Source organism: Strix aluco, chromosome 2, assembly GCF_031877795.1.
Source record: "Strix aluco isolate bStrAlu1 chromosome 2, bStrAlu1.hap1, whole genome shotgun sequence".
NCBI lineage: Eukaryota > Metazoa > Chordata > Aves > Strigiformes > Strigidae > Strix > Strix aluco.
The window spans coordinates 91,900,021-91,913,476 of NC_133932.1; the positions used below are offsets into that span (position 1 = coordinate 91,900,021).

Sequence of the window (13,456 nt, forward strand, 5' to 3'; positions counted from 1 at the left end):
GAACTGGAATGACAGTAATCCACTTAAAGGTGAAACTCCCCTGAAGCCTAATGAGTAATAAAAGAAGTAAAGACCTCTTGTTCTGGAAACACTGAAAGTTTTGGCAGAGCTTGCTCCCCCCCCCCCCCCCCCCCTTTTTTTTTTATTTGTATAGACAAGTTTTTCCATTTTGCTTACACAGGTTAACAATATAATATAGATGGAAATTCAGCCCCTCTGTAACACAGGGCTTGAAATACAGCAAGTTGCCTCAGATCCTCAATTCATGTAGTCTGTGATTTTTAGACTATGATTTAGTACTTTTCTTAGAAGAGAATTTGGAAGTTTCCCCTAACTTTGTTTCCTTCAGCAGCCAGACATCTTCTATTTCTCGAGGGGAGTAGCATCCTACTACCCTATTTAACCCTTGCTGCCCTACATGGGCTCATCCCACAGTAGAGGAGCTCCCCCTGCACACCCAGATCAATGAATGGATTCAGAGACAATCTGCCTCAGTGCCAGGCTTCCTCATGTCTCATCCTCATGCCTAGCAGAAAGCAAGCTCAGTCACTGCAGCTGCAGCATCTCAGCACCCTGCATTCGGCAACACTTAGTCTTGGCATCGTATTTAACAGATCTTTTACATACATCACTGCAGGGTGGTGATTCAGCACGGGCACATGGGCATGGAGGTGTTCAGGCAGGCGTTAAAAGATGTGGTATGAGGATTTTGTACCAAACAGAAGAGTGAGTAGTGTAGCTGTACAGCTCCAGCACTTATACCACAGAAAAAGTTGTCACCGCTGCAATTAACATCTACTTTCTTTAGAAATTGCCATGAATTTTAAGCTCCGCTCATCAGTAAGTATTTGACAAGCCAGAGAAAAGCACCGTAGCGTCCGGCTTATGAAGATTTAACACAGATAAACACCGACTGCCACAAGAAATCTCAAAACCACGCTTCCTTGGCAAAGGCAGGAGAAATCAGATTATAAATGTCGCAAGTATGATTTAAGGTGTGTACCTTTTCTATGTGGTTGACATTTTTTTTCCAGTTTGGAAGGAATGTTTCTTTACAAACACAGAAACAGTCATCAGTTATTTAAGGAAATAAAAATACCATACAAATGACAGAGTATACCACAGACTACAGCTGATTGAGCTGATAAATGGAAGTTTTTTGCAGTTCATTTGGCAACCATATTTATGTATTTTGTTAAAGTGCTGTCAAGTTGAGACAAAAAAGGTCATACTTTTTCAGAGCTTTGGTTTAGAACAGGAGGAGGGATGAAAAATTTGCACATTAGAAAACTCTTGCTGCCAGTCATATTACTTTACAAGAATTTTTCAATTAATTAATTAGCATTTTGACATCTCTGCCCAGTAACACACTGGAAGCATCAGTTTGGAAGACATGATCTCATTTAAAGCATCCCCAAAAATACTACTTTTGATTCACGGAGATCAACCAAGAGGCACAGCACTTACTGTCCCCTGACTAGAGACAAGGGCGAGTAGTTGAACCACCATTTCTTGGGGTCTGCACCCATATAATTTCTCCCCACTTATGCCTGCTAGATACATTTCACTTCTTCATCACCCACCCAAAACCTGTCAAGTTCAATCCAGCATCTGGGTTTCATTCTGCCTGATCGAAGTCGTGAGCACCTACTAAAAATGTCACAAAGAGTTTGCATCAACCTCCCCTTTCCCCACACCCTACATTTCAAAGTGGTTAGGCAGCAACAGAAACAATTAAAGGAAATTCAGAGCTAAGGCTGAAATGTACCATATGTTTTTAAGCAGAAGGGCACAAAACATCAGTAAACTACTGCTGAGATTACGTACTCCCACTATCAGGCATTGAAAGACTACAGAACAATGTCATCTCTAACTATTAATAACCATACTTCCTTTCTAGGACACAACCCTCTTTTCTTAATTGTCTAACAGAGGTATTTCCATACAAGCCACATTCCTCTTTCCCATAAGACAGCAGAAAGAGTACCAGAAGTGATTTCTAATTCTACATACATTCCTATCAGGTCTTGCATCACTCCTGACATTTGCTGATTTGTAGTTTAGGTTCTCAGAACTCAGGTCAGACATAGTTTGGTTTGGGGGGCGGTTTGCAGTATAGTCTAGAAAAGAACAGGACTGAGAGTCAAAATTTCACCCCTATCCTACTCTGACTTACTGACTGACCTCAGGAAAGTCACTAAAACTCCCTCTGCCCAAGCTCTGCTATCTTCAGATGCAGAACTGAAACCATGGTAAAGAGTTTTTTGCAAAGTACTCCGAGATCTAACATTTTAAAAACTTTTTATATAAGATGTAAGACTTTTCTTAAATTCTTAAGCATAATGACTAGGTTTCTAAAACGCTTCATAAATTTACAAAGACAAAAAGTCGTAACTTTCTATTTTTTTAATTTTTTTTTTTTTTAAATCAGGATTTTCATCCCCTAGTTTGTGTGCCCATCACTTTCCTAAATCTGAAGAAACATCTGCTTAGGAGTTTGAAGTAATGGCAACCGAAACTTCTGGATTTTACAGTGGAAACATACATACTAATTTCTGGTTGCATTTTTTGTAGCACTGACAAAATCTCACTAAATTCATTAAGAAATTTAACATATTTTTGATGTCTACATTTGAAATACCATGCTGTGTCACTTCCCAGGTGAAAAGATATTTTCTCAGACTAATATAAATTCTTTTATGTCCAGAAAACTTGTTTGAGCACTTCAGCTGGACCACTGATCAAAGAGAAGTTTCCCCTCCCATGTAATTGTACTTGTCAGAACAAAACTAGATACTGAAGGTGTATCCTAGCCACCTGTTTGGTAACAGTCAGGTAGAAGTCTTCATCCGGTTTAAGCACTTTAAAAATCTGAAGATATTATTGCACTTACTTATAGCAACGAAGTAAACATACCACTATACATTCAAATGCTTTTCAGTATTTAATGAAAATATATCATTTGCCAGAGCAGATAGATTTCAAGCTAAGTATAACAACAGGCTGAAGTATCTGGAGGGGAAAAAAAAAAAAAAAGACAGACAAAAATACAGAGAACATGGTGCCTCAAATTGCTTGTTTGGTTTTTAAGTATAGTAAAATATGATCACTTAAAATTATGCTGTCCTTCCTGGGAATTACTATTTCTTTATTGAAAAAAATCATAGAATAGTTTGGGTTGGAAGGGACCTTTAAACGTCATCTAGTCCAACCCCTCCCTGCAATGAATACAGACATCAACTAGATCAGGTTTCTCAGAGACCCGTCCAAACTGACCTTAAATGTTTCCAGGGATGGAGCATCTACCACCTCTCTGGGTAACCTCTTCCAGTGTTTCACCACTCTCATCATAAAAAATTTCTTCCTTATATCTATCCTAAATCTACCCTCTTTTACTTTAAAACCATTACCCCTTGTCCTATCGCAACAGGCCCTACTAAAAATTTTGTCCACATCTTTCTTATAAGCCTCATTTAAGTACTAAAAGGCTGCAATAAGGTCTTCTCAGAGCCTTCTCTTGTCCAGGCTGAACAACTCCAGCTTTCTCAGCCCTTCTTCACAAGAGAGGCTGTTCCAACCCTCTGATGATTTTTGTGACCCTCCTCTGGACCCGCTCCAACAGGTCCGTGTCTTTCCTTTCCTGAGGGCTTGTTCCAGAGCTGGACACAGTACTACAAGTGGGATCTCATCAGAGAAGAGTACAGGGGTAGAATCACCTCCCTCGACCTGCTGGCCATGCTTCTTTTGATGCAGCCCAGGATACAATTGGTTTTCTGGGCTGTGAGCACACATGGCTGGCTCATGACCAGCTTTTCATCCACCAGTACCCCCAAGTCCTTCTCTGCAGGGCTGCTCTCAATCCCTTCATCCCCCCAGCCTGTATTGATACCTGGGGCCAGAGCAACTCCAGGTGCAGGACCTTGCACTTGGCCTTGTTAAATCTGATGAGGTTTACATGGACCCACTTTACAAACTTGTCCAGGTCTCTCAGGCATGTCAACCACACCACTCAGCTTGGTGTTATCTGCAAACTTGCTGAGGGTGCACTTGATCCCACCGTCTGTGTCACTGATGAACATATTAAACAGTGCTGGTCCCAGCACAGACCCCTGAGGGACACCACTTGTCAATGATCTCCATCTGGACATTGAGACGTTGACCACTCCTCTCTGGATGCAACCTCCGAAACAATTCCTCATCCACCGAACAGTCCATCCATCAAATCCAGATCTCTCTAATTTAGAGAGAAGGATGTTGTGAGAGACTGTGTTAAAGGCCTTACAGAAGTCCAGATAGATGACATCTATAGCTCTTCCCTTGTCCACTGATGTAGTCACTCCATCATAGAAGGCCACTAGGTGGGTCAGGCAAGACTTGCCCTTAGTGAAGCCATGCTGGCTGTCTTGAGTCACCTCCCTGTCCTCCATGTGCCTTAGTATAGCTTCTAGGAGGATCTGTTTCATGATATTCCCAGGCACAGAGGTGAGGCTGACAGGTCAGTAGTTTCCAGGGTCCTCCTTTCTACCCTTTTTAAAAATAGGTGCAATATTTCCCATTCCCCACAAGTATCTTGCTTCCCACAAGAAAAAGGAAAATTACACCTTTGGGAAGTTTTGTTACCTGCAGCATAAAAAGGATTATTGAATGAAAAGAGGTGACAACTACTACTATAAAGAGGAACCTGACCTCATTTCTGCCATCTGAAGTGCTCCTGAGCCTTCATTAAATGTATAGGCTGCCTTGTAAAGGAGAGCACACGTTGTTTGCAGGCCATGAGTTCAGTCAGACCATATCCACTTTCACTTTCTCCCCCTTCCTCTTCAGTTTTAGATATATTGAAGTTATAAGTCACAAGAAACACAGATTGCTATTATAAAACAAAAATCTCTGCTCAAGTAAGGATTATACCAAGTAACTAGAAGTCTCTTAAAATACTTGTCTTTCTGTATTCCCCAACATCTTGCTGAGCATAGCCATCCGGAAAACAAGCGATGATGCCTCTTTAACTTTGTTTACACATTAAAATTAATCAACTTCTCAGGAAATGACACATACCATCTTGTGCCTTTCCTTATGAAAAGCAATACCAGACTAATCAGCTTCCAGGTGAATGGGACTTACACAATTCCACTCTTCGCAGCAGAGCTGTGCATGCACTCACCCCATACTTCTGAATTTACAGTCCACAGATAAATCAAAATCCCAAGACCCAGGTCAGCCATGAGAGAGGGTGATGGAGGCAGGACTTGAGGCAGAGCTCACAGCTGCCACATTAGCTGTGATGCATTCTGGTCCTCATCTAAAAGGTGACTAAACCTTCAGAAGAAAAAGCAATGCTCCACATCACTCAGTATTACTCCCTCATCACTGAAAAAAAAGTTAGATAAGCAAATAGAGCACGTCAAACGGTTATCAGCTCATTAGTAAACTCTTGACCAAAATTTATGAGGTTATTTCCTATGAGTGTTTTTGGACACTGTTAGTTGCTGCACAACCAGCAAGCCTTTATTTTTTGGTGTTTGGTAGCAAAGCAAAGAAAACAACAGTAGCTTTTATATAACTTATTTCATGTTTTTGTGTATTTGCCCTTCCTCATTTGCCATGAAGAATGGAAAGGAGGAGAAATTATTTTATACTCATTTTCTCATACCAGACAAGCTACTATTAATATTACGAATGTAGACCATACTAGGCAAATTCACAGAGCAGGAGTTTAATATTTAAAAATTCAAATTATTTTTAAAAAGAATAAAAAATGCAAGAAGCAAGAAAGCATGGACCAATAAAACACGAGAAAGTGAACAGCAGGAGAAAACAGTCAGAATTTTCAGTATGAAGGAATGAACTTTGGAAGTAGAGTTGATTTGAAAAAAAACAGATTCTTTTTTAAATTAAAAGAAAACCTCTCACATTAATATTACCATCAGATTTTTAAATTTAATTGGAAAACATAAGTAATTTGATTTTAAGTAATCTGGAGAAGGAACTTTGTAGCCAAGGCCTAAATAAAACATACAACTGAAATAATCTTCACTTTGCAAGTGTGGATTTTACCAGAAAAATTGTTTTAAAAGGGTCCTATAATAAAGTCAAAATGTCATCTGCATGCCATTCCCCTGCAACACAAAAAAAAAAGCCCTGTCAAGAAAACTTTCCCACAGTAAAGGAAATTTTGGCCAGCTCTACTTGATGACAAGAGATAAGGAAATACCAGGGCGGTTCCACAGTTTGCAAAGTGTTAGGTACAAAGGATCAGAAAAAATTTTTTTAATGGCAGCATTTTTATCTTCTCCACCCCTGTCTATCTCCCCTTTCATTTTGGTATAGCTCTCTTTTGTATTTCTCCCTTCTTACCTTTATTATTCCCTACTTTCCTGGTGTAAGAGGTACATGCCGATGATCTCTGTAACAAAGTGACTCTCCCCCACTATTTGAGGTGGTTGTCTTGGTGCAAGTAGAATTAATATCTTCTTATACATTAAAGAAGTAAATTATAGAAGGTAGTGGTGTTACATTAGATTTCATTAAAGAGAGGGAATGATGTTTGAGTAGCACTTGTCAGAAGGGCATGTTGGGCCTTGGTGAACCACGAAGATAAGCGTTTGAAAAATCCTGCCTGGAAAACTATCTAGACACTCTTCGCCATAAAGGAAACCTAACTCCCCACTAGAACAAAAAAAATCCCACTCTATAGTATTTCACATGCACATATTCAAACCTGGGACTGCCTAGAGATGTGCCTTTATTCTCTTGTGTGAAAGGGAAACAAAAGTTCACCAAAAAACCCCTCCGCCAAAACTGAATGAAGATGACATTCGGTGATAATATTCATCCAGCACTCACATTGAGAGAGTCGGAGTTAGCAACATCTCTACTTGTTGAAATGAAGGACCAACTTCAGAAAGAAAGTTCTAATGGAATTTCATTTACAATTCTAAAACCCAATAGTTTTCTTCTCTGTCCTGTGGTTTGACTGAAGCCCTCACACCTCTGATGTGATGAAACACTTCCCAACCACAGAGCAAAGCGTTGCACTTCCATCTTACTCACAGGAGCTGCAAGGAACGATAGATGGTCTTGAACAACTAAATCAGTACATTGCAATGCAAGGCAAGGTTCCCATTAGCTACCACTATCCAATGGAGATATCAACTCTAACTCTGAATTTACTTCACCACCTGGTCGCAGATGAAAACTTACTTCAACTACAATTTTGCCTTGTTACAGAGCATACAGTTATTTATCCTGAGCAATGAGCAATGTATTATTCTGACAGATATGTTGAGCTTGCATATACTACACAAAACTCATTCATCTTCCTGCTGTCCCATGATGCCTTATGACTTCCAACCCAGTTCATGATTGCCTCTGTATTCAGCCAACTGAGTCGGAAACGTGAGGTTTCTGGGGAACAACAGTGCTGCAGCCAGAGATGCGCCTTAAAATGCTCTGTAGAGCCTTGTTGGAAAATATGTTGTGAGACCACAAAGTCCTCCCCCTTGTGTGATTATATCCAAACCATCTCACATACTGGGATTCAAGCTCAAATGCCTGTCTTTATTAAGAACCAGGTTTTCTCTGGGTTTGCTTTTGCTAAGCATTCATTTTATTTCCATCACCCCCACACCCCAAGAACTCTCAGCAAAATCATTTTGCGGGATCTGAACTCAGCAAGATTTATCAATTTGAGTAATTTTCTTTAAATCTATCTCTGTTTCACAAGTGTATTCTTAAAGCAGACTGCATTTTCACTACTGTGCGTAATGAAACCCCAGCTTCCACAATCCTCTGACCTTTCAGTTACCCTTACCATGTCTCCCAGAAATGCCAGAGGGCTTCAGGAACGGCTACTCTGTGCTGGTTTGCTTGCCTGCTCTGCTCTACTAGGGAAAATATATGCATTGCTCTTTACACAAACTGTATTTCAGGCAGTTTGAAAGATAAGCAGAAAATAAATTTTCATTTTCCAGAAACTGTTTTAGTGCAAAGGTTTTAAACAAATGTTTTTTTTTTTTTAAAAAAAAAAAAAACAGCCAAAACGAAATCAAACAAACCAAAGAGTCAACTAACTCCCTACGGGAAACCTACAGGGACATCACTGTCTCTGAAACCTGCCGTGCACTGTTGAAGATCAACTTGCAGCAACTGGCACATTTTGCAACTACTGCTGGAGTTGGCCCTTTGCACCCTGCAGACAGCATGCCTCATTGCTTAGGAAACCACCTCAAGAGCTGCATGGATGCTTCTTTGGTCACCCATCTTTGACCACCACTTCCCTGCAACTGCTCTGGTACTTGCCTTAATCTCAGTGAAGCAGTTCATTTTTCCCAAGCTGGAACATAAATGAGTAAATAAACATGGCTAAGGCAATGGCTAGATCTCACCCAAACCATGAAATGTACGTGCCTCCAAAGAGAAATGGAGCAGCGAGGCTCCAGCAGTAAGCTGCTAGATGGAGATCAAGTTATGGTTGGGTCCAACTCTCCTTCCCAAAGAGTTTTAATAAACCCTTCCATGCAAGCTGCAATCCAGCCTTCCTGCACCATGACAAACTGGGGATAAGTTTAATCAGTTTTTTAAGTTTGCCTGGTACCAATTCATCATTTTTTGTTTACTGAATGCCAAGTTTCATTTCAGTATTTAATCACCAAAACACATGTATTTATTTATCCATTCCACCACGATTATACCTGAACCACTGCAATCCACACCCAAAATCGCTAGACAGCAGTATAGTCAAAGGTCAAAGCTAAGGCTTATTTTCAGTTGTCTAAAATATGCTTGGAATTAAGGTGATCCTGCTAATATAAATACCCTATTAGATTTTATGATCATTAAGGTGTCATAAAAGTAAATATGACATAACAAATTAATACTACTTAATTTTTAAAAAAGTACTTCATCCTAACTCAATACAAAAAAGTATAGCACACAATACTCCATATAAAACAGAACATTTCATTATTCATACAGGCTTTCACTTTGTATTTTACTCAAGAAATTTTTTTTTAAAATAACCATGAAGTCAAAGAAACTATATAATGAAACCCTTCTGGAGATTCAGCCAAAGATGCCTGTTGAGCAGTATATTTCTGTACTGCTGAAAAAAAAAAAAAAAACAAAAAACAAACAACCCCTGACAAGTATTTTAAGTAAACACAAAGCTTAAAAACCACACTTATATGGAAGTCAAATATATTAACTCCCTATAGAACAAAACCAAGCCTGAAGAAATTCCTGGAGGGGAAGAAAAAAAAAAACACCAAACCCCACACAAAAAAAGAGGAAAAAAGAAACAAGATGCCTTTTAAAGCATTTGTTTTCTTCTGATAACCAGACTACCACAAAAGTGTTAAGAATATGGGTTTGTTGTTTCCTTTTAATCAGAAAAGCCAGGAGAGAAATGGATGCTAGTTTCCCAATGCTGAATGCATAAATGGACTTGAGGACATGAGTCCAGAGGACCATGGAGAGGAGCTATAGAAAGAACATGACCAAAAGATCTTCAGATTACAGGATTTGCAAGACTGAAATTCAAGTTGCGGCATCTGTTTATCCTTTAGAAAAAAAATGCCATCTCTTGAAGTTAAAATCTCCATATAGTTAAAAAAAAAACAAAAAAACAAAAAACAACCCAGAAATAATTCCCCCTACCAGCAGCAATTTCTAAATCTCATAAAGGCCTGGTGGGGAGCATTTAATGAGAGACTGAAAGACATTGAAAACAGCAGAAGTGAGAGCCATAGAAGTATATATACGGAGCCACACAAAACACTATCTAGAAGCAGATTTGTGGGAGAAGCAACTTGCAAAAAATGAAAATATTTCCAGAACATGGCAAGCAAGCCTATCACCCAATTTCTTAGTGAGCTCTTTCCATCTCTAAATCCTGTGGTTCATCAGCCACAGTATCCTCAGCCTGTCAGGTACCAATGCTTGCTCTTCTATAAATACACAAACCTATCATTTTTAGTTTGAGTTTTACAAGCCAGGATGACAGCTGGGCTCTTCAAAGCTAGTCTAACTGAGCACATTCCTCTCAAGTCTGGGAAAATACATCTCCCCTCCCACCATTGCCATCTTCTGAAACCCTCCCATTACAGCCCTCAGCCATGATCTTCTGAAACTGAAGCATTTATGTAAAACCTTTTCCATCAGTTAACACAAAACATCAGGTCTCTCAATGACTATCTTCAAGTGGTATTTTAACAGTACCACTGGATGATTTTGGTTTATGAGAATCATTCACCCTTCCTCCCCTTTCCTTTATTTTTGAAGACTTGTAGGAACTAGAAACAACTTGAAGAACCGATAATACACTACAAGTAAAACATAAACTACATGCCTAATGAATACTCCAAATTTTTGCATCTGGAAAAAAGAAAAAAATGCATGTAAAAATGAGAGTTCTTACAGTTATGATTCAAGACAACACTTAAGTCACCACAAAAATGAAATCTATCCTATGGTTTTCTGGTTTGGATCAAATGGCTACTTCAGAGGCCATTTAGGCAATCAAACTGCTGATAGAATAACTGTGCTGTCCTCCCCAGAATGATTTTGGTTTAATTTGAATTCTTTTTTGCATGCCTCATGGGAAAAGAATGTGCAGCACTTGTTATTCACCAGACTAATATCCTGGGCTCTTCTGGGACAAAGGCAACTAATAGTTTTTACATTCATTTGATGTGGAAATGAGCTTTCTCAGCTTGTGCAATAATATATGGCACGTTAACCCAATCTTATGACCTCTGGCCAAGTTAACTACACTTTTTCTCTAAAGAGATATACAGTTGACCAGCAAAAGCAGATGTTTTGTTGGCTCATCCCATTAAAACATATAAATACAAATGTCTAGAGATGTTTTGCATTCTACTCCCATTAAGAATTCAGGTAACTTTCCCTAATGTTGAGATTGTATGTTTACCATAAAGTGGGATCTTCTACTTGTTACAGGAATCATGCATATGTCCCTGTCTTGGTCTTAAAAGACCTTGAGCCTTATAAGATGAGGCTAATAGTTCTGGTGACAGAACTAAGTGGCCTATGTACCCTAGTGACATGAACAGCCAACAAGGCTTTTGTAGGAAAAAAATATGAAGAAAAAAAATATTTGAGTTTGTTTACCTACAGTTTCTGAGGTTAAATAGCTACAAAATTTATCCTACAGTCTCTGACCAGCAAGTTTGCCAAACAGCATACAGGAAATCTTTTAAATTTCCTGTGAAAATGATTACATGTATCCCCCCGCCTTCCACCTCCCGTCCCCCTACCCCACCAACGTGATTTACAGACAAAACATTGGCAAATCCCTCAACTGAAGCCTAAAGAGAGATCTTCGCATCATCAGAGTTATTTTAATGCAACCTAAGCTTTGCTGTGGGTGGGGAGAAGCAGATTCTAAAAATACTTCAGTTACACAGAACATTTCCCAGTCTACACATTCCCTAATAAAGGGTCATCTGAAGTGGCTTGTGAATATAAAATAGGATGGTGGCCTTTAAATAAAGAGAAGTTACACTATATAGGCTTGTGCCCAGGAGCCATCAGTGGTTGATACATCTGGGGATGATGAAGCTTCACGCAGTGACAAGCTGATTAAAGTTACAGATCCAAATCACAGAACAGGTAACCTTTGCAGTCTAAGAACACACATAAACGGTACAGTTTTAAACAAAAATGGGAATGGACCTAAAATTTTGAAAACTTAGTAGGTTTTTTAGCAAGACCATGTAAAAACAATAGGCAAGAGTGCGTTTATTAAAAACAAACAGAACTTGGCGTCATACCCCAGATATTAGATTTGGTGTCATTACTTACCAAGCCAGCTATTGGAGTTGGCAGACGATTGATCTTCTTAACGATGCCAGGTTTGATCTTGTTAATCAAACTAAAAAGAAGTCATATGATTTTCTGTTACATAATCAACTTTATTTAAGCATGAGTATCAATGCTTATGAAGAAACACTCTGCATATAGTCCTAACTTATATGACTTGAACCAAGTAAATTTGAATCTATTAACACCCCCTAAATTGTTTTTTAAATCAGTTTTCCAAGAAGTGACAAGCAACAACAGACTGTAGAAGCAAAAATGGGACAAGTCACACCACACACAAAAAAAAAAAAAAAAGAGAGAGATTTCTGGGAATGGCAAAGCGAGAAAGACAAAAAGAAAATGCCTGGGTAAGCATAGGCAGAAATGGATCTGTGTTTCTACTACGTGGATGCTGATGTTAATTAGACTCAAATTTCCCATTTAAAGATTTTCTTCACATAAAATTTCTGATGTCAAAAATATATCAGAATATTAATTTTCAGAGTTCAGTGTAAAAGCACTGATACCCCTTTAAGTATAAGAAAATCAACTCGCGTTTTCGTAACGCTATCAAGCCCAGTATGATATGTGCAACAATCATTTTTGGCATATATTTCACACATGCAAGTCATTTTCAGTCTCAGCCAGAAGAGATTGTGCCTCATATCACTCTCGCTTTATATAAAATTCATAACTAAACTGAGAAGATAGGACAGACTAACACATCACTGTTGAATACACAAGCCCCAATGCATACCTTGTTCTGCAGTGAGGATAAGGCACAGAATTCCTTGTACCTTTATACCCAGGTTTTCAGTCACAGAGGTAGGGAAATACTGTGGTTCGCCAAATTACACACTAGACCACAAGATCAACAGAGAACAGGGACCTCAGGACACCCTGCAGACTTCATCTGCTTATATACCTTTGAAGATTTTGGACTTCCTCCCTCTTCTTGTTGCTGCTTGTCTGTCCAGACCCTTTACCCCACAAAGCATCAGCAAGGTTTTGTGATCTACCCACGCTAATGCAGAGTCAGGACCTGAAGTTTAAAACTCGAGCAGCAAATGTATTTCAAAAACAAACACAAAGAACAGAATTTACCTATACACATTGGAATGGAAGATAGATTTCTAAGTGCCTGCAGAAGAAAAAATAATGGCTGCAGGTCCCGAGATTTTTCAACCGCATTAAGGTATTTAGTAAACAAAATACATTTGATGACTTTTCCACAAAAAAAAAAAAAAAAATCTTTTGAGGTGGAATTAAAAAAAATATTTGGGTTGTGTCTTCCCCCTCCCCCCCCTTTTTTTTTTCATCTTGCAAATGCATAATTTTTATTTGCTTTATTGTACTTAAGAACATTAAGTAGCATGTGATCAGGAAAACTTTAGTGACTTTCTTCCTCTAACGTATATACAGGAGATCTGGTTAAATGTAAAAGGTTTTATTTTGTCAGCTGCTGATCAGCACTCTGTCGGAGTCACCATTAGCCGGGGTCCTTATTTCTCCGTGCAGGAACAGAAACGACGCAACACCAATGTGATGATCAGGTCGTCCATCTTTTTTATTATATATATATATTCTATTCCTTTTCTGGTTACATTTATACTCTACTAAGTTCCGTACACGCACTCAT

General features: G+C 38.9%; 1 protein-coding gene across 8 annotated transcripts in view; it reads right to left on the minus strand.

Annotated features, from left to right (window-relative positions):
• Positions 1-13,456, minus strand: part of LMO7 (LIM domain 7) — a 132,938-nt gene that overhangs the window by 80,754 nt on the left and 38,728 nt on the right. For all 8 annotated transcript variants that reach the window (XM_074815517.1, XM_074815512.1, XM_074815516.1 and 5 more), the window contains exon 3: positions 11,821-11,890. In XM_074815517.1, the coding sequence (XP_074671618.1) occupies positions 11,821-11,890 (70 nt within the window). The remainder of the gene's footprint in view (positions 1-11,820; positions 11,891-13,456) is intronic.